The 25,777-nt window shown below is 45.6% G+C and overlaps 1 protein-coding gene across 1 annotated transcript in view; it reads left to right on the top strand.

Annotated features, from left to right (window-relative positions):
• The window catches only part of SLC12A8 (solute carrier family 12 member 8), a 43,138-nt gene that overhangs the window by 12,212 nt on the left and 5,149 nt on the right, over nt 1-25,777 (top strand). The window contains exons 3-9 of the mRNA XM_058809602.1: nt 6,550-6,663; nt 13,392-13,479; nt 14,919-15,006; nt 18,093-18,239; nt 21,426-22,098; nt 22,948-23,045; nt 24,619-24,736. Of these exons, the coding sequence (XP_058665585.1) occupies nt 6,550-6,663; nt 13,392-13,479; nt 14,919-15,006; nt 18,093-18,239; nt 21,426-22,098; nt 22,948-23,045; nt 24,619-24,736 (1,326 nt within the window). The remainder of the gene's footprint in view (nt 1-6,549; nt 6,664-13,391; nt 13,480-14,918; nt 15,007-18,092; nt 18,240-21,425; nt 22,099-22,947; nt 23,046-24,618; nt 24,737-25,777) is intronic.

The raw sequence follows: 25,777 nt of genomic DNA, 5'->3' as shown, positions 1-25,777 counted from the left end.
TTTCTGCACTGTCAGTGTGGCCACATGCTATATGTTAATTGTGTAATATCTTCATTTTAATCACTGCGTAATCGTTGACCTGCATGCGTCCAATAGAAAAATTCCTCTCTAATTTTTTCCCTTGCCCAGTTTAAGATCCTTAAAGCAGAAATACTGAGACTGTGGGAGCTGCCTGCAGGCAGGAAGTGGTCCTGAGGACTGAGATGAAGCAGAGTCATGACATCATTTTGACATATGGAGAGGGAATGATCCTGTGTTTGCTGTTCTCTGTCTGGGCTAGGCTGCACACGCCCCATCTCCAGCTATGGAGCTGTGCTGCTGCCCACGAGTCCAGCCTGGAGCTGGTGTGCTCCTGGCTGCAGGACACGTGCAGTGCTGCATGCTGACTCACATGGCACAGGGCTTGCACTGGAGCTGCAGAAAAGGGCAGCCTGGCTTTGGTGCTTGTGGTCCCCTGGGTGGTGAGTCCAGCAGTAGCTGACAGGAGGCAGGGGCATCAATCTCATCAGTTTGCCCCATCCCCTCATGCTCTGCTCCCCTGCAGCTCTTCTCTTTCCCTTCTGCTTCTTCCCAGTCTTCCAGTCAAAACCTGTCTATCCACAGGTGAAGCAGGAGATGTCCTGGAAGGTGTTAGAACATTTTTGTATTCCTGTACAAGTTCAGCAAAGGTCATGTTTATTCTCTGCTCTTGTCAGCACGGCTGTGCTGCCCAACTCCCTCTGCTTCCATGACTCATCAGTTCCCTCACCATTCTCTTGGAGAACTGGGACTTTCTGGTGAAAATCTCTTTGTGTATCCTGCAGGTTGAGTGTCAGCCCACAGCAAACTGAGCAGTGGACTGGCAGCATGAGAAAACCACCACACTGTCCTCTCTCCCCCTGCAGCATTACTGCCCTCTGCCTGTTTTCCTTCCCAACCTTTCCACATTTTTCTCATACATTTCTGCCTGCACCTGACCTGTTCCAGGCTGGCAGCTGTAGGGCAGTGCCTGGGATCAGCACTGGTAGTGTTGGACTTGCCTGGGAAAAAATATTGTGAGGACCTTGGGAGCTGGAGCTGGGTAGTTGTGGAGGCTTGGGTGCAGGAACAGGCCAGCCTTGGAAGAGCTTGGGAATGGGATTGTTAATGCTGCTGTTAAATGAGCCCAAACACAGGAAGCCAGGTGTGTGTGCATGGAGGGATGTGGAGGCTTGTGATTGCACTGCTTTTATTGATTTATTAGTCACTCTGTTGGGAAAGGTGATTCAAGTGTTATTTGTGACCATGGTGCCCTCTTCATGCCTCTTTGATTATGCCAATCCACCATTTCCAGTGCCCATTGGCCTGTGTGGCACTGCAGGGCTGAGGCTGTGGTCAGCTGGACCCGTGTCATTTTCTGGCACTTCCAGCACTTCACTGAGGAAATCCAGAGCCACCCAGAACATGGCTGTGCTGGTGCACAGCATCTTTCAGAGCTGTTGTATCACATGATCCTGTGCTGTTTGTTAAGTAATTTCAGTGTTTGCATGGGGGGAGTGGAGGGAACAGAAAGACAAAGTCCTTGGGGATTGGGCACCATTCATGGCTTTGCACCCATCTCTGCACATCCACAGCTCCTATGTGAATGGTTAACCCTGTGTATATGCAATTGCTCACTGAGATGCTGAAAAACCTATTCCTGGTGGTGCTTTGGCATCCAAATTTTACTTCATTTAAGCCAAACATGCCTAACCTTCCTTTAACAAGTGAATATGCTGCTCTCGTGTGATAAGCTGTGGGCTGTATGTGTGTTTGGGGGAGTTTGGTCACCACCACACTATGGCAGAGCTTATTCTGCAGGCAGGAGAAGAATTTGTATTTCAGGGGCTTTTGGGGGGGAGAATTTCACTCCTTCCCTGCTGTAGAGCACTCCAGCCTGTGTAGGAATTAATTTGGTTTAGGACACCCAACCAAATTAATTAATTGCTATGTAGGAATGAATTTGGTTTAGGAAACCCAACAGTCACCTGATAGACCACAACCTCTGAGAGTTACCAGCCTGACAGGGCTTTACTTGCCCGTGGGGGAGTCAGGAGCTCAGAAGTTCTGGGCTTGTACCTTGCCCTGGGCTAAGAGTTTGGAGGAGGGAAATGTAAGCAAGTGGCTGGTGAGGAATGGAATTTATCTTACTGAGTGTTCAGATGAGGATGGCACGGTGGGGCCAGGCTGTGAGCACCATTCCTGGTTTCTCCTCATGGTGTGCCTGGACATCTGCAGCACCCACACCAGGACCTCGTTCTGGGTGTGTGCTTGGACTGGCATCCAAGGCAAACAGCTGGAGTTCAGAACTCATGCCAGAAGGGTTTAGTGGTGGAAGGAGAAATAGGAAAAAGATAGAGATCAGAGATAATTATGCCAAGGATATATAATTATTCATTGGCACTCCACGTCTTACACATCACACAGGATCCTGAAAATGCTGAGGTCAGACCTGGGAAATGTGCTGCAAGACAAACACTTCCAGCTGTTCCCCTGAAAGCAAATCTCAGCAAGTACCTTCCAGGAGGGAATGTGTGGGCTCACTTATTTTGGAAAAAAAAAATCTCACCATTTCAAGCCTTCACCATTCACCTTTGTAATTAGAATCTCTAATCACAAGCAGAGTGCAATATGTGACTGTCTTCAGGGAGCTCTTTCTTAAGGTGGTTTTCCATTTTTGCACTATTTAGCCCCTGCCTCGGTGCCAGGCTTTACTTAACCTTAAGCTTGTGAACAGGCTTATTGAATTTGGCCAAGACTTAACTAATCTGTAATGAGCTCCAGGTTGCCTGGAGCTTGGCAGGGCTGCCGTGCTCTGTGCTGTTGCATAATGGCCTGACCCTGTGTAACCACAGCTTCTCCTTGAGCCCCTTCTCCAACCTCTCTGAGTTCCCATTCTGGAGCCCTGGGCTTCATGGAGGGGCTGCCCTCCTAAGGGGAGTCCTGAGTGCCAAAAACCTCGTGCTTTCATGTTGTTCCACAGGGTGAGAGGTGGGGGAAAGTACAAGAAAAGCCCAAACCCACCAGGGAAAAGAGGAGATGCCGCAATGGCAACCAGAGGAAAGCTGGTGCCTCATCCCAGGCATCTGTGATGGATAGAAAGACCTCAGAGTTGTGAGCATCTTCCTCCTCTGGCTACATTGGGCTGGTGTACAGCCTCCTGTGGTCCCCCTGCACAGGTGAATGGAGGATGCTCATCCTGAAAGCTCTTCCATTTCAAACTTGTTAGGCGGTTTTTACTGTTTATTACATTCTTTTGGTAAGAGCAACTGGAAGGACTTGATTTGTGAAGATTCACAGGAATAGCTCAGATGTTGCTCTGAGTAATTTTTCCCCTATTGTTTATTTAGATCAGCTCAACCACTTGAGAAATGCATTATTTGCTTTCTACTTATGGAGTATCTAATGATGAAAATAAATTGTTACTGCTCTTTATTGTGCATTTCCCATAAGGCTGACACGGCGCAGAGAAGGAACCGGATTCTTTTCTTCTAGCATGACACAGGGAAGATTGTTTATAGCACTTCCACTCCAGCCCTCTGCAAGCCAGCTGAGAGCAGGATCATTAAAGGCAGGATTTAGAGGCTGTGGGGGTTGCATAAACTGATTGAGAACAAAATTTTTCAGACAAATATTTTGTAATGAACAAGGAGGGAGCAATCTGGTTTGAAGAAGAGAAAGGAGAAAAAGATCTCCTTATAGAAAAAATGTATAAAATGATCTTGCCTCGTTTGAAGATCAGAGTGCCAAATATAGACCCTATCACATTTCCTTCCCTCCTCCTTCCGAAGCTCGTCCTTTTGAAGTGCACTTTCCATGGGATGTGGATAATTGACTCTGCAAACAACTGACCGAGGCCTCTGCTGGTTTCACCGATCCGTCTCAGTTGCTGGTTCCTGTTTTGTTTTGGATGATTTTCAGCCCAATTGCCCTGTCAGCTGCAATTAGTGGCATTAATATTAATAAGCTGAAAGGTCACAGATGCCTTGCACTGGTCACAGGCACGTGGGCAAGCAGGAGATGCTCCCAGCATGTTGTCCTCAGCCCTGTGCTCATGTGCCCCTAAATTGGTGGTGACTGCAGATCCTGGTCTGATCAAAAGGGATGTGAGGTTTGCTTCACAGGAGGGTGATTGAGTGAGAAAGAGGGTGCAATGACAACTCACATTTGGATTAACTTCTCTTTAATTAGTCAAGAAAGTTCCTGGTTTCTGTATACAGGGGAAATGTGGAATGGCCTCTCACCTGCCAGGGCTGTGGGGAGAGGAAGCAGAAGTGGGAGAGCGTTGTAGGTACATCCTGTGGCTCTTTCAACAAATCCATGGCTGTTGTTTTCTGTGGTGCCAGTGACATCTGCCATGGCTTTGGGCTTTTGTCTCTTCCACTGAGGATTTCCACCTAGGGGAATAAAGTAGGAAAGGGAACAACATGCACATTAATGGAGCACTAGGAGATCATTTAATTTCTTAAGTTTGGTAGGGGTCAGATGCACACAGGTGCAGGTCAGACATTGGATTCAGGGTCTCATGGTCAGTGTGTGGCCATAATATGGCCAAAACGGTACCACAGAAAATGTAGCCTGGTTGTTCACTCATCTGTACACTTGGCCTTGTGTATGAGGAAGGAAACAGAAGGCATCCAAAGTGCCTCATTTGAGTTTTATAGCCCAAAACACCATTGCAAGACCCCAGTTGGAGATGGTTTGCTCACAAAGCAGGATGCTGAGCCTGATGAGGTTCTGCAACAGTCTGGTTTTGGTTTGATGTTATTTGGCATTTTTCTTAACTTCCTGGAGGATGGAAAAGGGAAAGTGCAGATTCACTCTGAAGATGAACCCCAGCTGGGAAGAGCTCACAGCAGCCTGGCAGAGAGGGTCAGGATTTCAGATGGCCTCCACAAACTGGGCAAGTGGTATGAAAAGGACAATTTGTAATTAGGGAAAATCTGAATTATAGGAATATGTGAGAGTAAGCCATCATGAGAGGCTAGAGTTCACTTCACAGTTGCGCAAACTTTTATCAAGTGGCATAGATGTATTTGATGCTGCTGCTTCAAAGCTCTGGTTGGAGAAGGTCTGCAGATCTTTGTGGGGTGAGATGAATATTTTGTTCACTTTTTAAATGAAAAATTAACATTTCTCTGAGGAGCACACACAGAAATCCCTTGGCCAAGGACCAACATTTCCCCTGAGCAGTTTGGTGGGAGCTCTGCAGGCTGGCCATGGGCTGTGCTGTCATGAGCATCAGTTCTGGTTGAAGCCACACAGGTCTGGACTTATAGGAACATACAGCCTATACAAATTCCCCCTCTGTTTCTCCAGAAACTGCACTTTCTGCAGACATCTGTGAGGTCCAGAGGTCAGTGTGTTGCACTGAGCTTGTTCCCTGTAATTCTCATCTGGGACTTGTTCCTAGCAAAGAGAGCTGGTGCTTTTACAAAGCCTAGCAGCAGGAGACCTCTTCTATCAGTGTGTTTCCATCCATGTTTGGGCAACACAATGAATGCAGATGTAGTAGGAAACTTTTGATTATCTGAAGGGTTTTCTGTGAAAACTTCAAAGCTCTGTGGTTAGTCATATTCCGAGACTTTAAATGGATATGTCTTGTGCTCAGAGGTCTGATTTAATGTTCTGGTTTAATCTATTGTCCAAACATCATTAATGTTGTCTTTGAGGCATGGGACAGCTTTGATGGAGCCTTTTTTTAATTTCTGGCCATCACCCTGTGCGGCCATAAACAACATCCTGCCTGCTAATGAGAAAATTCAAGTTATTGGAGTCACATGTCTTGTGGAAATAGATTGTAGTGGTAGGAGAAAAAAAGGAACTGACTTTGCTCACCTTCCACCCACAGCTGGCATAAGCACTTGGATTTCTGACAGGGAGGAGAAGTTTCTACAGATTGAGATACTCCATCAAAAAGCAGTGTTGCCTGTTAAAAATGAAATTATAATAGTCACACACATTAATTCATTAACCTGCTTTTGTGAATTATCTTTTCTGTCCATAAGCATCTGAAACCTTTTCTAATTAATGCTTTGCATGCCAGCAGTCAGGCTCAACCCTTTCTAACAAACTGAGGTCTGTGGAAGGATTTGAGCCATCCTTGATTTGTGCAGTGAGGGAGTAGGATCCTCCATTACATACCCAGCAAGCCAGGTGCATGACATTGGTACCCCACCCATCGCTTTCCCCCCTCCCCTGTCCTCTGTAAAACTTGTTTGGAAAGCAAAACTTGTTTGTGTGACCCTAGAAAGATGGGGCAGGAATGGCAGCCCTGGTTTCTGCCTTCTCCCCCACCACAGAAGTTGATGTTCATCCTTTCAGGTGGTGCTTGCAGGCAGCCCTGCAGGTGCATGGGTATAGAGGGGGTGGTGCTGGGAGCATCTGGGGGGATCCTGCAGGTGCATGTGTTTATAGTGGGTGGTGCTGGGAGCATCTGGGGGGCTCCTGCAGGTGCATGTGTTTATAGTGGGCGGTGCTGGGAGCATCTGGGGGGCTCCTGCAGCCCTGGTGGTTCTTGGGGCTCTCCTCTCACCCTCCATGTCCCCACAGAGCACGGCTTCGTTGGCTACTCCCCAGAGCTGATGTTCAACAACACCCTGCCAAACTACAGCCAGGGGGAGTCCTTCTTCACTGTTTTTGGAGTGTTTTTCCCGGCTGCCACAGGTACAGTTCAGTTTTATTCACTCTTTTTTTCTGCACAGGAACATCTCGGAGATGAGCAGGAGCAAGGAGAGCTCCTTGGCTGTGAGCAGAACTGCACTTGGCTGTAGCAGACCCAAGTGGTCAATTCAAATGTTCAGGCTTCCCTCCAGCATCTCAAATTTTTTGCACTCCTGTCTTGTTCACTTGAATGTGCTCTTCTAAGTGTGCTCTTCTGTCTCTGTGGTTAGAAGCTGCTGGTGAACTCTGTGGGTTGATGTGGTCCTGCAAATTCTTCCCTGCCAAGGACAAGGCTCAGGCACTGATCTGGGCCAATGCTGTCAGGGCAGAAGGTATCAAGCCTATCTAAAGGAACTGATCATGATTTATCAAATCAGATGAGCCTTGTGACTATAGCACTGGGAGAGTGGGAAGAGCACAGGAGGACTTTCTCTCCATGCTTACCTTAGCAATGGCTGAGCTGGGCTGATGCCATTGCCCATGATGGACCCACCACTCACTGTGTGGTGTCACAGGTTCATCCTTGTATGTCAGCAGAGCTCAAATTAATGAGCTTAATTAGATACCTTCATATCATTCATTCCCTTAAATTACCAGGAAGATGCATGTCCCCCTTCCAGAGCTGACAATCCCCAGTGGGAATGCAGTAGCTATCAGCTGAAGTTACAATACTTTTTGTTGATGCTGGGTGTTTTAAGCTATAAAAAGTACTGATTATAAGCAGTTTCCATAGTGATGAATCCTTGGATTACAGAATGAATTTTCAGAGGTTCAGCTCTAAGCAACTCACCAGAAGTTGCAGAATTGCTGTGGTACAAGGAGACAAATGAAAGTGTTTTGTGAAACAGATGGGACTGGAGGAATGGTTGGGTAGCAGAAGTCACTTTGTCAGGTGCACGTGGTGCAGGACTTCAAATTTGTCTTTGAGATCCTCTCTCCCACCTTAACAGGCTGGCTATTGCCTCTCTAGACTTCCTCCTGGAACACTCACCTTCCTGACCTATTGGCACCATGGGGATGTCTTCTGCCTTCTTTTTTGTTGTAATTTTTGATTGGCCTAAGTGAGTACCCAAGACAAAAAAAAAACTTTCTCATGAGCTCTGTCACTGGTGCAGGAAAGCAGGTTATTTTCTGGTTCCTTGGTTATAGAAGAAGGAACAGTTACGGTAAAACTGTGCAGAAAATTACCATGATTAGCCATATTAAATGATTTTTTGTCACTGCTAATGCTTGGCTGCTAGGAAGAATGCCAAAGCTAATAGATACAATTTGTTTAAAGCCCTGGCAGCCTGTTGCTCTGTTTAGTTAGCAATAGTAATACCAGTAGTAATGTCAAACATCCTCTGAAAATACGGTTTGGGATAATGTGTAATTACTTTGGTTGTTAGCACAGCTTTTTCATGTGCTCTTTTTAATTGCTTGGTTATTTACAGGATTTAAATTATTCCTTCAGAGTAGCAGTGCCAGTGGTGCCATATAACACCACTATCGCTCCTGTCACTGTTGTTTGGAGCACTGTGGAGTTCAGGAGCCTTGTGAAACGCAGGGCTGTGTTTGGTGCTCTGCATGGAAGAGGTTATGGTCTGATCAGAAATTTCTAGGGTGGGAGTCAAGACTGCTCTGCTGCCAGTGCTGCTGCTTCAGGGCAGGCAGTGCAATGCAGAGGATGAGCAAAAGTGGCACTGAGGAATGGCAGGGACAGGCTAGCACTGCTCCCAGGGACCTGGTTAAAGCACTGGAAGCAAAATCCTTTGCCTTAAGATACAACAGAAATTTGGGGAGAGTTTCAGCAAAACAATATGCTGTTTAGTTTTGAGGGGTTACATTGAGCCAGTTTGAAGCAGTTCTTTGATCCACAGCAATGTTCTGTTTATCTTTAATTATAAAATGTTGTGTTTACTATTTTTAATTTGTAGCATATGCTAGCTTACAATTTAAGATGCTATTTTGATAACAAAGTTTTTTAAAAAGAATATTTCGGAAATTGTGAAACAAATTGTTTGGGCCTTTTGAGATTAAATATTCCTCTTTGAAGTGAAACTATTTTGATCTCTTCAGGATAGGCTTCTTCCTCTGTCTCTGAGATGGCTATCTGAATTCAGCCAGTTTGAGTTTGGTCTCTGGGATGTACTCAAAGTGGCTGTAAGTTGCCCATTTCCACCAGACATGGCAGTGAAACAGAAATGTGAAATGCAGGCTGGTAGCTGTAACAGCAAAAAGGGGCAGCCACGTCAGGAAGGGGGAGCAGGACCTGTGGGGAGACCCTTGCTGGACCAAACAGGCAGGAGGAGCAGCTGGGGATGTGCTTCAACTGATGAGCACAGGATGGTATCCCAGCCTTTGGCAGACCAGTAGCATCATGCTGCCTCCTAGGAGCATCCTCCTTGGGGTGTTTTGATCCAGGTCAGGTTGTTTTCTCTTTTCCTCTGTGTTTTATTGTTATGACTCCAGCAGTGCAAGTGAAGTTACCCCAGTTTTATAGTTGAGCATTGGTAAGCAGAGGCTGGTCTTTTTGCTACCTGTGCTATAGCTGCTTAAACCATTTCAGCTGGATGTTCAGTGCAGCTGGCCTAATTCATCCAAGTTTGTCATTTAATCATAGGGAAGTAGCCAAGAGATCCAAAACAGACATCTAGAGCTGGCTTAAAAGGGAGAGCATGGGCACGAAGACTGGGATTTGCTGGCTTCAGTCAAAAGACTGAAATATAACTGTGGAAGATGTGAACGTGCCCCTATAGAGGTGCTGTGCATTAACCAGCATGTTTGTAAATACCTTCTCAGTGCACACATTTTGCTGCTGTGCTGTGATATGTGAACACTTGGATGCCCACCCAGCCAGGGCTTTTCAACAGGGAGGGAGTCTCAGGGCAGCTGGCCCACCGCCAGCTCCCAGCAGCAGCCATGCAGCCGTCAGTGCATTTTAAAATTAAGATAAATGCTGTTTCTGTTGTGCAAAAAATGTTTTTCTACTAAATCCCCAAGGTTTCCTGTCTAATGAAAGAAGTGTGTTGTCTTGTGATAGAAGAAAGTAAGATGTCATTTGAAGCAGCGTTAGTGGAAAATATCACTGCACAGAAACCAGTTCTGAAATAAACCATATCTGGCACTTGCAAAATGACAGCAAATAGATTTAGAAGTTTTGGGCTAAGTTATCAGATGATGTAAACTGGCACAACTCCATTGAAGTCTATGGGCAAGGTGCCAGCTTACATCAGTGGAGAAGTTGGCCCTTTAAAAAAATTAGCTACAAGCCTTATCTAAGATTTTCCATTCTTCACCTCCTGGGTGAAGGGAAAAAAACCCACCTTTTATATTTTATATTATGTTCACTGAGAAGTGCACTGGGCGTTTGCAGAGTGATCATATCTGCAGCCATAAACCAGGGCTGGTGGGGCTGGTGGCTGTGCCTGACACACAGTGTAGGTGGTCCCCACATCCCCCCCCTGGATGATGCCCAGGACCAGATTACACTGGGAATAGCAGCAATTTACAGACTGTCTCAGCCATAATTTCCTGGCTGGGTTGGCTGTGTTTTCATGCTTCTTTGTCCAGAAGCTTTGTCACTATCTGCTGCTCTCTAAGATAATAGCCAGTGTGGAAAATCCAGCCTGCTATCTCAGTGAAACAGAGAGGTGGATCATTTTCTCCATGGAGAATCTGCAGATAGGATTGCTTGAGTTCAGAAGGGATTGGCCATTTCCCTAGGGATAGGCCTGTGTCTGAAGGAAGGAACATCCCAATTTCTTCCTACCTTGAGTGCTAGGAAGGACATGGAGAAGGAATCTGCAGTGAGTGTTGTGATAGTTCTGTGTCTGCACTGCCTGCCATACATGTTTTTAACTTGAAAAAGAGCATTTTCAGAGGAAAGACTGATTTGTTCAGGAAAACTTGTTAATTCAAAGGACTTAAAAGGCTGCTTGTGGTGGAGAGGTGGCTCTGGCATATGTCCATACATGTGTACTACCAGATTGCCCACACCTTTGCACTGGTTGTGTCAGTCATAATTGCAGCACAGAGGAGCAGGCTTTGGCCAGAGTGGCTGAGAATATCTGAGTTGCTTCCCTCTGTGGTGGCCTTGACCTTTGGTTGTGGAACCCATGAATCTCTGGTGACCTCCTGGGAGCCCTGAGAGCAGCCAGTGGTGAGCAGTGGCCTGGGTGTGACCCCTGGTCACTGCTGGGCAGGAGGTCAAGCACCAGCCTCAGGATCCTCTTTATGTGGGCCCTGGGAAGTCATCTCCTGGCTGCTCCTGAACATGTGTGGGTCTGTGGGAGGGAGGCAGCCCAGGCTGTGCACTCATTGCTGTGCTGATGACTCACATCTTCAGCTTTTCTATGCTCAGTCCAGAAAATGCCATTTTGGTGTTTCCCCAGTGCTTTGCTGAGGCAGGAATTTGGATGAGGAAGAGGTGACTCAAGCTGGAAGATTTAAAGGTGGTGCCAGATGTTTGAGAAACTTGGCCAAGAAGCACATGAGATTAACAGCTGTCCTTCTGACAATAGTTTGCTCCCTTTGGAAGAAAAATTCAGAGAATTCTGTTTTCTGCTTTGTCTCTGAATTGCAAAGTAGCATGTCATCAAAGAGTGCTCCATAGAGAATTTATTTAGGATATTTGTGACCGTTTCCATGGACTTCTGCCTTCCTAACTTTTCTTACCTCTAGCTAAGCCTGTTGTGTAACTGTTTGAAAGGAGCAGGGCTTGAACATTGCACAGAATCTTTATCTAGAGAAAACCAGAGCAGCTGACAGGCTTTTAGCTGTGCTGTTCAGAAGCATATCCACAAAATAGTCTTCCAGGAGAAAATTAAGAACTTGATTTGTAATGCTTTCAGTATGGTGTCAAGGATTCAGATCTGGTCTGAATTTGGAGGAAAAGCTCTTCCAGGAGCTGAGGAATGCCAGGATTCTGTGGGGACCAGGGAATGATTGTCAGGGCTCTGGCTCCATGGTGGAGATGACAGGAAAAGATGGCTGGTCAGTGGACTGATCAAGGGGGGGGAAAAGAGATGATCAAGGAAAAAGCATTAATAATAAATAAATAAATAAATAAATCCCTGGATGTGTTTGGCAGCAGGAGACTGCCTTGTGCTCGTTTGTATGCTGTCCTCATGGCCGAGCAGTGAGGAGGGGAGGTGTTACAATTCCCTTGGGCAGATGTGGAGATGGTGCTGTGCAGATGCACAGCAGTGCCTGGGACAGAGCAGAGCAGAGTTTGTGTTCCATGATTAGCAACCCAGCCATTGCTGAGAGCCCATCAAAGGCCAAGGTTGTAGGGAATAGGCAGGCCATCCATCTGGGCTGATTGGGGTTTGTCCCCTTCACCCTGAGATTGGTCCCAGGCTCTTGTCTATCCTTCATCTTGGGAACAAACCCTTCCAAGCAGCAATCAGTGTTTGAGTTTAAAATGCAATGGGCTGTTGCTGATTTGGAGCTGTAGTCACTCAGATGTGCAGCTGCAGGGACTGACTTTGTCATTCTTGTGCCCTCTGAGCACGAGGGTTGGCTGCTGGCCTTGGCAGCCACGGCGGAGTGGCGTGTGGTCAGTCTCTGCTGCAGGGGCTGCTGTGAGTGCCATGGTGCTGGCATCCTCCTTGCCATGTTCTGTGGTGATCTCACCCTGGCCCCAGGGACCCTGCCAGCAGCACTGCTGGCTGCCTCCTGGCCCACGTGTCCTTATGGAGACATTGGTCTGACACCCCGGGGGGACAGTGATGGGCACAAGTTAGCGCCCTAAAGTCCTTGGTCCTGCCTTCAGATTGTCCAAATTCTCATCAGGATTCTAAATCAAAGATATTTATTTATATATTTTTATTTACAGCACATCGCTGAAGTCTTCTAAGAAAACTTCTGGCATAATATAACAAGGAAATATCTGTTTTCTTGTCAAGTCTGGTATGACTTCTCCTTCACCTATGGGCAAAGCCCCTTAACCAATCTGTACCTTGGCTTTCTAGTCTTAATGTAGAGACTCCAATCCTCTGATTCATCCTATTTCCCTCTCCTGCTCTTTAGATGGTAATTTTTTAGGGTAAGGACTGTCCCTGCTTGTATAATACCCTGTACTCTGGCCTAAAATAACAGTTCAGTATTTTATTCTTAGTCCTAGCATGTGTTTTCTACGTGACACTGGGACAATCACTCGCCCTCTCAGTGTTTCTGTTTTCCTATCTGCAAGGCAGAGATAATGCCTCCTTCCAAAGCAGATCCCTTGGCTGGAAGGTGCCACCTACGTGCCGGGAGCCCTGTCATTCCCCCTGCTAATGTGATCATCCTTTAATGTGGACAGCACATTCTGTTTTGCAGCAGTGGCTGTCCCCTGTGAATGCAGGGACCTGTAATGGATCTGGGCTGGGCTTGTACCACTGCTGCCCTGATGAACAGTGGCATTTCTCTTCTCAACAGCTGGGCAGCATTGTCTCCTGTTGGGTTTGTATGAAGATAAGATGGGTTTTGTTCACATACTGCTTCCCCCTCAGCATTGTTCAAACCAGACAGAGGCTTCATTGACATGTTAGTGGTGACTTGCTTCTGTTAAAGATGTGAACATTTTTTTACCAAGCAATTGATAGGAGCCAATATTTGTCTGTGTGGCAGTGCAATTAAGTGATGTAGTTACTGTTGTGAAACAAGCAATGAACTGATTGATTAAATTATATTACATATTGCAATGTGTATTATATGTACTATAACTTGGATTGACTCTAAATTGCACTTGTGTCTGCAAAATGCAGGTGTGATGGCCGGGTTCAATATGAGTGGAGATCTCCAGAAGCCTTCTTCCAACATCCCTCTGGGGTCTCTGGCTGCTATTGGCACCTCGTAAGTCATTGATTGGGGAACATTTGCTCTGGAGACTGCCCTGAGTGTGACCAATCCATTTCATATTCCCATCAGCCTTTTATTACTCAGCCACCTGGAAAATTAAAGTGTGGCTCTCATTCAAATTGTCACCCATTACCACCACACACTCTGGGTGGGCTGGAGATGTTTGTTAGTGAGAATGTACTCAGTGCTTCCCCTGCTGGGTGGGATCTGTGCTGGTGCTGGGTGCTTGTGCTGCTGCAGCCCCAGAGGGAATGCAGAGTTCTCCAAGGCTTGGGAGGGGGAACATTTTGTCATTCACATCTGTTGATTTCAGTGGGGGGTTTATTGCTTTTTTTTCCCCTCCTTGTGCTCTTTTTCTATATAAATAGAAAAGAAGTATCTAAATTTTGTATTTTTATTACTGGGCAAATGAGGCCAAGAGATGTGAGACCTACCCACCTGCAAGACAGGGGTAACAGGCCCTGCCTCACCAAGTCATGCTCTTGCCAAGGAAATGCTGCTTTCCAGGAGAACTTTACACTGCTGCTTATTAAAAAAAAAAAAAAAAAAAAGCCCTCAGTAGGTTTTCCTGCCTGCTTTTATCACCATTTAAATTGCCTTTGAAATTATTTCTTTTAATTGTGCACCAATGTTGAGGCAGGAAGGAAGATTCTTCGCACTTTGGAGGCGTTCCTGCTGGAATTGGTGCTTGTTTTAAGAGGGGGGATTCCACAGGACACAGTAGCATCACATGAGTCCATCTATCCAAGGCTGTGGTCATTCCCTTTCTGCTCTCTGGGCTTTACAGACAAAATTATCCCCCAGCCTGAGTATGGAGAGGCCAGAACTCCAGAAGAGGGTCCTGGCAGAGGCTGCAGAGCAGGCTGGCTGTGCTGTTAATGTTGCTGCCACATGGAGGGACCTGTTTTACCTGCAGAGCCACAGAACCACAGAACAGTTTCGGTTGGAAGGGACCTTTAAAGGCCATCCAGACCCAACCCTGCAATGAGCAGGCACTTCTTCACCCAGATCAGATTGCTCCATCAAGGCCCATCCTGACCTTGAATGTTTCCAAAGATGGGGCATCCACCATCTCTTGGCGCAGCCTATTCCCATGTTTTACCACCCTTACTGTAGAAAATTTGTTTTTTACAGCTAGTCTGAACTGACCCTCTTTTAGTTCATGCCAGTACCCCTGGCATTTTGCTGCAGGCCCTATGAAAATGTTTGTCCCTAGGACTGGGATATTTCCCCCTGGACACCTAAGGAGTGGGGTAGCTTCCCTCCATGGGTTAGTGTCAAATTTATCCCTGAAGCTAAATCATTCAGGAACCATGCAGAATGACTAAGACCCAACTTGTGGGCATTTGCCTGTCTCCTGGCTCTCCTAGTGCCAGAATTCTCTATGTTCTTGTCTTGCTGAGAAGAAATTGGTTTATTTTTGTTGTTTGCAGGTGGTTCCTGTACATGGTCTTCGTTTTCTTGCTGGGAGCCATTTGTACCCGGCAGTCGCTCCGCTATGACTTCATGATAGCAGAGAAGGTAACTTGTGGGTTTTGTAATGGTGCTTTCAGGTTGCCATCTGCCTTACTGAATGCCTGAGCTTTTCAGCAGCCTAAGGAATGTGGGTACACATCCCTCATTAAAATTTCCCTGTTGCAAATCCCAGTGTACAATTGGTTTGACTAGCCTTGCATTCACCAGCATATCCCGTAATGCCAAACCTTGGCATTGTCACCCAGCAAGAGCTTTAAGAGCTAAAGCATGGTAATGTGGTCTAATGATAAATGCTGTATTTTATTCCATGTATCCTTTCTTGTTGGTGAAAACTTAGACCAAACTGAAATCTCTGAAGAACCCCCCTGCTTATCTTGACTAAGCCAAGCAAAGCTCACATTTCCATATCTAGCAGGCTGTAATTGCAGGGTGAGCAATGGGATTATTAAACTCAAAATATTCCATACAGAGTATTTACATGAGGGGGGGTTGTAGTGTAACACACAATGAACCTTACCACTGCAAGCCTTTAAGAAGAGAGCAAGAGATTTTGGTGTGTGCCATTGTCTTTCTTTGGATGGGATGTGGAAAGGCTAATTTCTGTTATTAGGTATTGTCCAAAATCATGGGTTCACTGTATTTGACACTATTTTTTGTGATTCATTTGAAGTTGAGAAGTTTACATAGTTTGATCTGGTTTTAGTCTAAAATATCAATTTGAAACTCTGGTTATGTTTCTTAAATCTAAACTTCTTCCACACCCCAAAATAAACTCCCAATTATTGGTAGGGCTCTGCCACTACCTGCTGAGGTAAAAAAATCCACCTCTGTTTCAGGGAAAACAAAGAATGAACCTGCCTTCTCTAAGGCAACCTCTTTATATGTCAATGACTTAATGGGCAAAAAGTGCAGTATCCAAAAGAATCAGCTTTAAATGAATCTGCTGAAGAGAAAGAGATTGTTAAAGCTGTGTTTTAACTTCAGAACCCTCAGGGGGAAAATGAAAAATCTCCTAGTAATGAATGAGAAGATATTCAATACTGTCAAATACAAAAAATAAACAAGCAAACACCCCCTTTAAAAAAGTAAATTCAATTTTCTTTCCCCTAATATGGAGCAAACAAATGGTGCAATATTCATGTTCCTTCTTTGAGTTATTACAAGATGCTTTAGATTTTAATGACTTTGGAGAGAGGAAGGGGGGAGAGATCATTACTCCTCCAAACTCTCCCTTTCTATCACAGGTGAACGAATGCTTGGCTGCTTTTCTCTGTTGCAATATTTGTTTGGCTTTTTAAACACAAAAATGAGATTCAGTAATTTCACTTCTAATGAGCTCCAACTGCCAATTCCTTGCAACGAATTCACACTCTCTGTGTTCAAAACTCTTAGCAAAACCTTTCATCAGCCTCGGTGAAAGGGACTCTTCCCCTCTAACCCTGATTTGAATGTCAAGTAGCACATTTAAATGCAAGCATTTTTGGCAGCTAAAATAATATATGATGTCTGGCACAAGTGTTTGTTTCTTCCGAGTATTTCTCGGAGCAGGGCAGGATTAGAGGAGAGGGAAGGGAGGATTCCCCACTGAGTGTCTGTCTGCTGGGCTGATGAGAGCTGCTATCTGCTCATCTTTGCCTCAGGTTCCTTCTGTCCCACAAGATACAATTCACAGGGCCAAGTGGATTTGCATGGGGAAATGTTGTGGTAGGAAGTTCGAACAGCTCTGGATCATGATGTTAATTTCACTGGCCTTCCCCAACAGCAAGATTTTTATGGCTTTTTACCCAATCTCCTTTTTGCTGCCTGCAGATTTCACAGACAAAAAAACAAAGTCGGATGTAGCTTGGATCATCTTTGGCCATGTAAATTTTTGTAATTCCTCCTGATGAAGCATGTGCCATTGACTTCAATGGGGGCAGAAGCTGGGAGGACCTGTGTTCATTTAGACCCTCTTTTCCATGGAAGGAGGGCTGGGAGCAAATGTGGGATGCAGGGGACCTGCATTGGTGACATCCTCAGCCGCAGATATTTGTCTGCACCTCCAGCACTTGCTTAGAGGAGGATGGGCATGTTGGATTTGGACCAAAATGTGAGGTTTATCTCTCTGCCTGGCCTTTGTGCTGGAGTTACCCCCATGCCATTCCCCTTGCCTGGCTGCTGGCTGTCAGACCTCTGCGGTCTCACAGGACTTGGGGGTGTCTCAGGTGACCCTAGACTTTGTTTTCCTTATTTTTTCTGTCCAGGTCCTGCAGTGCCAGGAACACTCCCATTTCAAAGCTTTCTTGCACAATGTTTATATTGTGGGGGTTTGTGTATTTGGGTGGGGTTTTTCAGATACACTCTCTGTGCTTGCAGCTCTCAACAGTGGGGAGCTGCTTAGGGGGACCCCCGTCCTCACTTCTGTGTGACAGACCAGGAGCTGTCCTTCCTTTCCCTCCACACCTGCAGGAGATGCTCCCAGCTTGAAAGGGTGCTTCAAAAAACAGTTCTAAACCCAGTCTTGTTAGCACTATGACTTTAAATTTTTTCTTTTTAATGTTTCATGCTGGCCAAAGGAAATTCTTTTCTCATTGAAGACAGGAAAATAAGGTCATTGTATTACATCCTTTGGAGCGTGTTTTTTGAGACGCCATTTACTTAAGTGGCAATTTTGATTTGGTTTTACTGTGGGTTTTCCTTCAGGATTGGTTTTCCCCTCTGAGACACAGGGGTTTGTCTTCCTGTTTTGGATGGTGGGAAGCCTGGGCAGCTTTTCCTGCATGATGTGCTCTGTATATAAGTGATCTTGCCTGAAATAAACTCGCTTCCAGTTACTTAAGGGGAATCTAATAGCTGCTGCTTTGCTGCACTTGCTCCAAGTGACAAAGAATTCCTTGGATATGAGCTTGTAAAATGGTTCTGTCAGTACAGGATGTTCAGTATTAAATTACTTTTATGGGATAATTTTCCTGTATTAATTGCTTGTACTTTATACCGCAGACCAATTAAATTGCTGCTTTCCCAGGGCTTGCTCTGTTCTTTTAACAACATTAGAAAAGATATGTGATCTGTTAAAAAACACATCTTTAAGACTGCTTGGGTGTCTTTAAGGCATAACATGATGAACTTTGCATTCTCTCTGTTTCCTCCAGGTATCCTTGGTGGGGTTTTTGTTTTTGCTGGGGCTGTACATCTCCTCCCTGGCCTCCTGCATGGGAGGGCTGTACGGAGCACCCCGGATCCTGCAGTGCATTGCCCAGGAGAATGTGATCCCCATGCTGGCCTTCCTTGGACGTGGGGTTAGTCATCCTTTCTGCAGGATCCCTGTCAAACCTTCACCTGACCTTAAGAAGCCAAGATTTCTATGTGTCTGTGGAGTGAGATGGGGGATGCATGAAATGCGAGGAGGGGAAAGCTCAGGATCTGGTATCCCATGCATAGGCAGGAAAGCCAGGAAATGGGTGGTTTTATGAAAAAAACCAAGCATCCAACTGTCTGTGGTCCTTTCCCTGCCTGTCCCTGTGTGCACTGCCTCTGCTCTGAGCCCTCCCATGGGGTTTGGCACTGTGCAGGGCTGGCACCTCGCTCACCCACCCGTGTGCCCTGCCCTGGGGCTCTGTTCCCTGCCCCTGTGCACACACAGCCCTTCCAGGCTGCCATCAGTCCCCTCCCTCCTGACCCACTTGTTCAAGATGTGCCCAGCAGGACAGGCACTTATGTCATAACTTTGCCTGTGGGTTTTTTTTTGCAAACACCTTCTCTGAGCTGGTGCTGATCCCAGCCATGACCGAAGGAAGCGCCTCCCTCTGCTCTGCCCTCCTGCCCAGGGCTGAAGCTTTTGTCCCAGCACTTGGTGAAATAGATGGTAACTGTCTCTTTACCTTTTATCTGTTTTCTTTCTTATTTCTCTTTCCTGCACATTTTCTTTGGTCTGTTCCTGTGCTCTGTGGTAAGCTCAGAGCTGAGTGCATGGCCAGCTGTGATGCTCTGGATTCAGTCTGTGTGCAGTGGAGAAGAGGACACTTCTCTGGAAGATAAGGTGCCTTCAGGACACTATTAAATTAAAACAAAGAATAAATTTGAAAGGTTAAGTTAGGGGTCTTCTAAGCTGTAGATATGCATTGAAACAAAGTCTTGCTTGGAATATGACAAGAAGCTTTTTCCTTGCTTCATGAATAATCTTTATGCACAACTCATTGTACTGATACCAGTCACCAAGGACTCTGTAGTCTCGGGCTATACATGATTTTTCCTTTTTCTGAAAAGGGATAAAATAATTCCATCACTTTCAATAATCTGCAGTATCTAACAGTGTGTCTGGAAAAGCCTTATCATGCTTTGCCCCTTCAGAGTGGCTTAAAAATACAGAAAAATATTGATATTTATGATTGTTTTAAAATATTTAAATATTTTATAAATATAATAATTTTTCTCTCAATTGTTTTATTTATCTCAAAGAAGCAGTTTTCTAAACTAAAAGTTATAATAATAGCAAAAATAATAGTAATAATTGTAGGGAAATCAAGAACAGTAATGACTGCAAAAACTTGACTGACTGCAAAATTTGATAACTGCAAAAGCTCCTGAAGGCAGTTTTCAGGTGATCTCAGAATAAACTGTTCTCTACTTGGCAATCCTTGTGCAATTCTCAGTGGTTTATCAAAGTTGATTCCCTCTCTGATGGCTTTCTGTCTTTCTGAACTAAATTTTCTGCTCTGAACTCCAAGTAGAGTGCCATGATGGGAAAGGCTCAAAAAGAGGTGAGAAATCAAAGGCAGATCACTTTGCCCCCTTCCATCTCTCCACACCTTGGAAATTGTTTAGATTTGGTTTATGGAGAGTAAATACATTTAATTTTTCCTTACCAATCTGCTCCACATCAGTTCTGCTTTTTCATGGTTGAAGAAGATGGTGTGGTCACCATAACCCCAGCTGATGGGAAGGACACAAATGTTTTCTGTGGAGTTAAATCCAAGCCAGGTGCATCCTGAGATCCTCCCATCTGTTCCCCATCTCAGTACATCTTTCTGATACTGAAGATGCTTTCTGAAATCTGTGTTCCTTTGGCCCTAGATGTATTTTTGCTCATTCTGAAAAGATGCAATGGTCCAGAACTTGTCCTTTTCTATTAATAAATAAGAGTGGAGGAAACAGAAATAGTTTCCATTTGAGCAGTATGTTTATTAGAGAAGTAAATGCAGTTAAGTGAAGACTTAAGATGCTTTGTAAGATATCTTATAAGATATTTTTAAGCAAAGTCTTTACACAGCTTGCACAGGCCTGTCAGGTGGCAAAAAGGCAAGATGGTGCCTGGTCCAAGGAAGGGTGTGTTAGACCTGGGATTGAAGCTCATGAGCCAAAGGCTCAGGTATTCCCACTCCTAATGCTCTTTGTTTTGTGCCTTTTTTCCTTCTCCTTTCCCTGCCTTCACCCAGTCCCAAAGGACAGGAGCAGGCAACGTTTCTCCTGCCCTCCTGACACATGCCTGGGGCTGCTGGGGCTGACTGGCACCTCACCTGCCCACCTCAGTGCTGCTTTCCACTGCTGCCCGGGCTCAGTGGAAGGAGGGCAGCCCCACCTGCACAGGCTCAGGGGAAGGAGGGCAGCCCCACCTGCCCGGGCTCAGTGGAAGGAGGGCAGCCCCACCTGCCCGGGCTCAGTGGAAGGAGGGCAGCCCCATCTGCACAGGCTCAGTGGAAGGATGGCAGCCCCACCTGCCCAGCTCAGGGGAAGGAGGGCAGCCCCACCTGCAGAGCCTCAGTGGAAGGAGGGCAGCCCCACCTGCCCAGCTCAGGGGAAGGAGGGCAGCCCCACCTGCCCAGCTCAGGGGAAGGAGGGCAGCCCCACCTGCCCAGCTCAGGGGAAGGAGGGCAGCCCCACCTGCCCAGCTCAGGGGAAGGAGGGCAGCCCCACCTGCCCGGGCTCAGGGGAAGGAGGGCAGCCCCACCTGCCCAGGCTCAGCTCACCTGGGCTCAGCTTGGCTCCTGTCAGGCAGGGCCAGGAGCTGCTGATGTGCAGGTGGCCCTGCCTCATGCAGAGCTTTTCCAAGGGCAGCATCAGGGAGCCTTTTGGGTAGGCAGTGATGCAGAGTCCTGTGGAATAATTAGAGATGAACAGTTAACTCTAATTAACACGTTTTATTGCCAGACTTCCCATAAGCCCCACAAATCTCTCTGAAGGTTTATTGCTGCTTTAATGACATTGTTTTACCATGGAAATATGAGTGAGAGTGGATGAATTTACCAAAGACAAATCCTGAATAAGGCTTAGGGATGAAGTGGGAGCTCCACGGCTTTTGGCTTCCACTCTGTTCTTTAATTTATTAGGCCTGTGAGCCTCTGTTTGCACATGCATGTATTTCATGACTAGGGGGGTACTGCAGACAGCCCAGGTAACCACACACAGCAGCTGAGCAAGTGGGGAATCCTCATGGCAAGGTTCATGGTTATTAATTTAAATGTACTTTTGTTTTATTTATGAACTAGAAAGGCCCCAACAAGACTCCAGTGGCTGCGATTTGCTTAACAAGTCTCATCACCATGGCTTTTGTCTTCATTGGGCAAGTGAATGTTCTTGCTCCCATAGTCACCATCAACTTCATGCTGACATATATTGCTGTGGACTATTCCTATTTCTCAATATCCTTGAGCTACACCATTCAGCAGAAACCTGAGGAGAGCCAGATGGGAGCTGTTAGACCTGCTCACTCCTCCCAGCCTTTAATTGTCAACAAGCCCCCCAGCCGTGCAGCAGATGGGATAATTCAAAGCAGATCAAATGGCACCTTGCTAGAATTCAAAAAAGACATGGACCAGATTTTTAAACCATTTTTTAGTGAGCCAAGTACTTGCAAAAGAGAAGGAGCTGAGAATTTAACCCAAAAGGGCAAGCTAAAGAAGGCGAGGAAGCCAGCCAAGCAGACATTACAAGACAGCTTTCTCCTGGATCTCCATCAGGATGCTCCCCTGGCTCAGAACAGCTGGGATGAGACCACGGAGCCCCATGGGAGGCAGCAGGACGTGGATGACCAGGGTGCTCAGTGGGATGCAGGTCTGGGCTCATCACCCCCTGCGGATGCCCAGCACATACCCAGGAGGATGGAGCAGAGGGAAGAGCCCTGCAGTGAAGTGATGATGCTCCCTGGCCCAGGGGGAGAAGGTAAGGGCTGCAGGAGATGGACATCTCCCTGTTCAGAGGAAATTGTTCATAACCTTGCTCCTCCCAGTGCTTTCCTGAAGGCAGGCATGAAACGAGCTTTATATGGGGCTGTCATTCAGTGATTCATGGCAATAATATCATTTATTCCAGGTGAGGGTAGAGTTCATTGCAATGCATCACAGGAGAAGTTCCAATGCAATTTCCTACAGAAGATTAATCACAGGAAAGCAGGCAGGACTAAATTTACTGCTGGGTTGTTTACGATATACTCATAATTCTTCACAGGCCTTCTGAATGCTGTACATTAAAAAGGGTTTAGGTGTGCCTTGGGATTTACTTCATCCTGGTGTGGGGTAGGATGGTTGGAGCCCTGTGACTCTAAAACTCAAGCTATCTTAGTGCAGTGGTCCCCACAACACAGGTGGAGTCTGCAACCCAGCATCCATAGGTAAAGATCTGAATTTGTTCTGTTGGTGATGTGGGTATTTGATACAGCACCTGTGTGTGGAGTTTGTCATTCCCAGGGCTGTAGTGTTTCATCAGTATTAGTCAGTTAAGCTTCCTAAACCCCTCTGAGGGAGGAAAGTATTATTTTTCTTATTTCACAAATTGTGAAACTGAGGCAGAGATGTGGCCTTCAAATGGACTTAGCAGCAGAGCTGGCAACTTTTTGGTTTTTTCCTTGCACTTCTTTTCAGTTTTCATTTTGGAGGTTTTCTTTTAACTTTGTCATATCCAGCAGTCAGCTAGGATTTTTGTTTTGGTTCCTGGAATTTGGTAATGTAAAGAAGAGAAAAAAACCCCCAAATTATAGCATCTTTCTAATTTTTTTCTTTTCATTTTCTTTAGAATCATCTATAAAGCAACAAAATCAAGAACTGGGAATTCAGCAAATACCAGAAACTTTCTACTCCAGATTTTTCAGTCACTGGATTTCCTTTGCTGGTGTAAGTAATCTTCTTTTATTTTGAGCAGTGTTTTTTGATAGTAGAAAACAGAAGAACATTCATTCCATACTGCAGTGTAAGTATTCCAGTACCTTAAATAATGGTACTTTTGATAGTGTAAATACTCCAGTACCTTAAATAATGGCTTTTGATTCTCGTATTCCAGGTCACCTGAACTAAATACTCACGGTACCATGCATCCAGCAGTTCAAATTCATGGAAAGCCCAATGGCATATTAAATTAAATAACAACAGGAAAAACCCCAAACAAACAAGCTTCAGCCCAGCTCAAAAGTACAAATTAAAAGTCCGGAGTCTTAGGACTTTAAAGATGCATGGATGCATGGGGAAAAAAAATCAGTGTGCCTCTTGTGTGTGCCAGTCTGCTTTTTCTTGCTGTGTAATGGACTGAGACACCATCTTCAAAGCTTTATTAATGGGCCAATTTCTGCAAGCTTGGGGTGGGGTTTCATTAGAGCTGACTTCCTGATACCAGCAGCCCAGCTATGAAATTCCATCTTTTGAGGGAGGAAAGGAGAGCATTCCTACAGCATGTTACTTTAAATAACTTTTAAATAGCTTCTGCCTCAAGTTGCTGAGAAGTTTAGGACACTTAAATTTATCTTGGGAAGATGGATTATTGGGCAGATGACAAGGAAAGGGTCAGATATGCATAATGAATGAGCCATATGGCTTTGCTGCATGGATGAGGATTTCATAGCTGTGCATAAAATGTAACAAACCCACTCAAACCACCCAACAAACCCCTTTAGTTTAATCCTCAGATGGAGTTGGACACCTGCTTTTCAAATTCACCACTGCTGCTGCCAGCAGCCAGCTCCTGGTGAGGGGTGCCACTGGGCTGCAGCCCCAGGGGTGGGCAGGGAGTGGTGGCCCCTCTTTGGGATGGCATTTCTAGGAGGCTGTGTGCTGATACCATCTCTGGGCTCATCTCTGTTGTGGTTCCCAAGTGCATGTCCTGGCAGAGCCATCAGCTCTGCCTTTGCAGGGGAATTTGCTTTTGGAGATGATGGATGTGCTCATCAGAGCAAACTTGGTTTCCTGTCAATGATCAGGCTTGGGAGGAGGTTGCAACAGAGGGGATGGGATTGATAATGCAAAATAAAATCACAAGAGCAAAAACTGGTTGTGTTACTCATCCTGACTCCTCTCCCCTCTGCCCTCTCTCTTTGAGCTTCAGTTGTGTCAGTTGGGACCATTTTAGCCCTTTCTTTGTGTGCTGCCCCTTGCTGTTCCAGATATCTCCTATGGAGATGCTACCTCTGCCCCTGTTTGTATGCAGCTTGAGCCAAACCTCCTCCAGAGCTGGTGAGCCTCTGGATGCTTCTCTTGGAGAAGCCCAGGCAGAGAGCCACACTGCCCCTGGGACTCAGGGTAGCTCACTGGAGCTAACTCCATGCTGCTGAAGGTGACATTGTTACCCTGTGCTCTCCCTCCTTTTAAGAGTGAGACCAAATGAGGCTCTCCGTAACATGGAAACCTGAGCTTTGATTGTCCACATGGTCTTACCTCCCAGACTCTGGGGTAACCCCAAACTGTGTCTTTCCAACAGGCAATTGTGTCCCTCATCATAATGTTTGTCATTCAGTGGATCTACACCCTGGTCAGCCTGGGAGCAGCAGTTATTCTGTATTTCTACATTGGCCAAGTCAGCCCAGGACTCCCTCTTGGTGAGTTTTTTCTCTGTATTATTAAACCTGCTTAAAAATTCATTAAACTTTTAATTTAACTCAATTAGGAATTGAGACTCTTGTGTTTAATATGTGGGTGACACAGTGAATGATGACAATTTGTTTCATTGCTATTTTAATACATTTTCTCTCTGAGTCTTTAATTTTCTGTTAGATTCTAACTATAACTAGCATTGGTGTGATAGTTTGAACATGGTCCTTGTTGCTTTATCATGTGGTGCTTCAAATGGCAAAAACATATACTAAGATTTGATAGGGGTGGCATTTTGTAAATGTATCCCAGCAATGAGAAAAATCTGCTGTAAATAAGTTTTATTAAACCAAATCAATCTAAACCCACCTGAGAGAAGTTTATGGAAAATGGGAATTATGATGAGTGTCTCATCAAATCTCAGCATTCATAGCTGTGGAACAAGAGAGCCTTTTTATTCCAGAGCTAAACACGTTGAATATGTTGGGAACATAATCTGGGAAAACACTTTAAGGCAGAGAGCATTAGAGAGATCTGTGCACATGATCGGCTTAAACAAGTTCAAAATTAAACAGTGAAGCACATTCAGCAAGCAGCTCATGAGAGCCACAGCTCCTTGGCAAGGCCAGTGGGGGGGTTTGCAGTGCTCTGTGTCTCTGAAGGGACATGGTGTGGGCATCCTCACCTGCCCATGAGTGTGTGTATCCATCCATCCATCCATCCATCCATCCATCCATCCATCCATCCATCCACAGGCAGGTATGTGAGGTGCATAGCTGAGTGCATGCCTGGATGTGCAGTTTTTGGTCCAGGATGAGAAAAATCAAGTATGAAATATGGGTTCATATGCGATTTGTGCAGAAATAGCTACCTGGGTTTATTTAGGTGAAAGATGATTAGACAGTAGGTAAGTAGGTACTAGATTTCAGAAATGCACATGATGAGAAATCAAAAACTAATCACCACCTCCCAAACATTGCTAAATTGTTCTTTTTCTACTCTTGAGTGACTTCCTTTCTATGTATCTGTAGGGGATAGTAGAAAAGAGC

Source organism: Ammospiza caudacuta, chromosome 8 (assembly GCF_027887145.1).
Source record: "Ammospiza caudacuta isolate bAmmCau1 chromosome 8, bAmmCau1.pri, whole genome shotgun sequence".
Classification (NCBI taxonomy): domain Eukaryota; kingdom Metazoa; phylum Chordata; class Aves; order Passeriformes; family Passerellidae; genus Ammospiza; species Ammospiza caudacuta.
The sequence above is the reverse complement of the archived record's forward strand: the minus strand, read 5'-3'. Positions and strand labels throughout refer to the sequence as shown.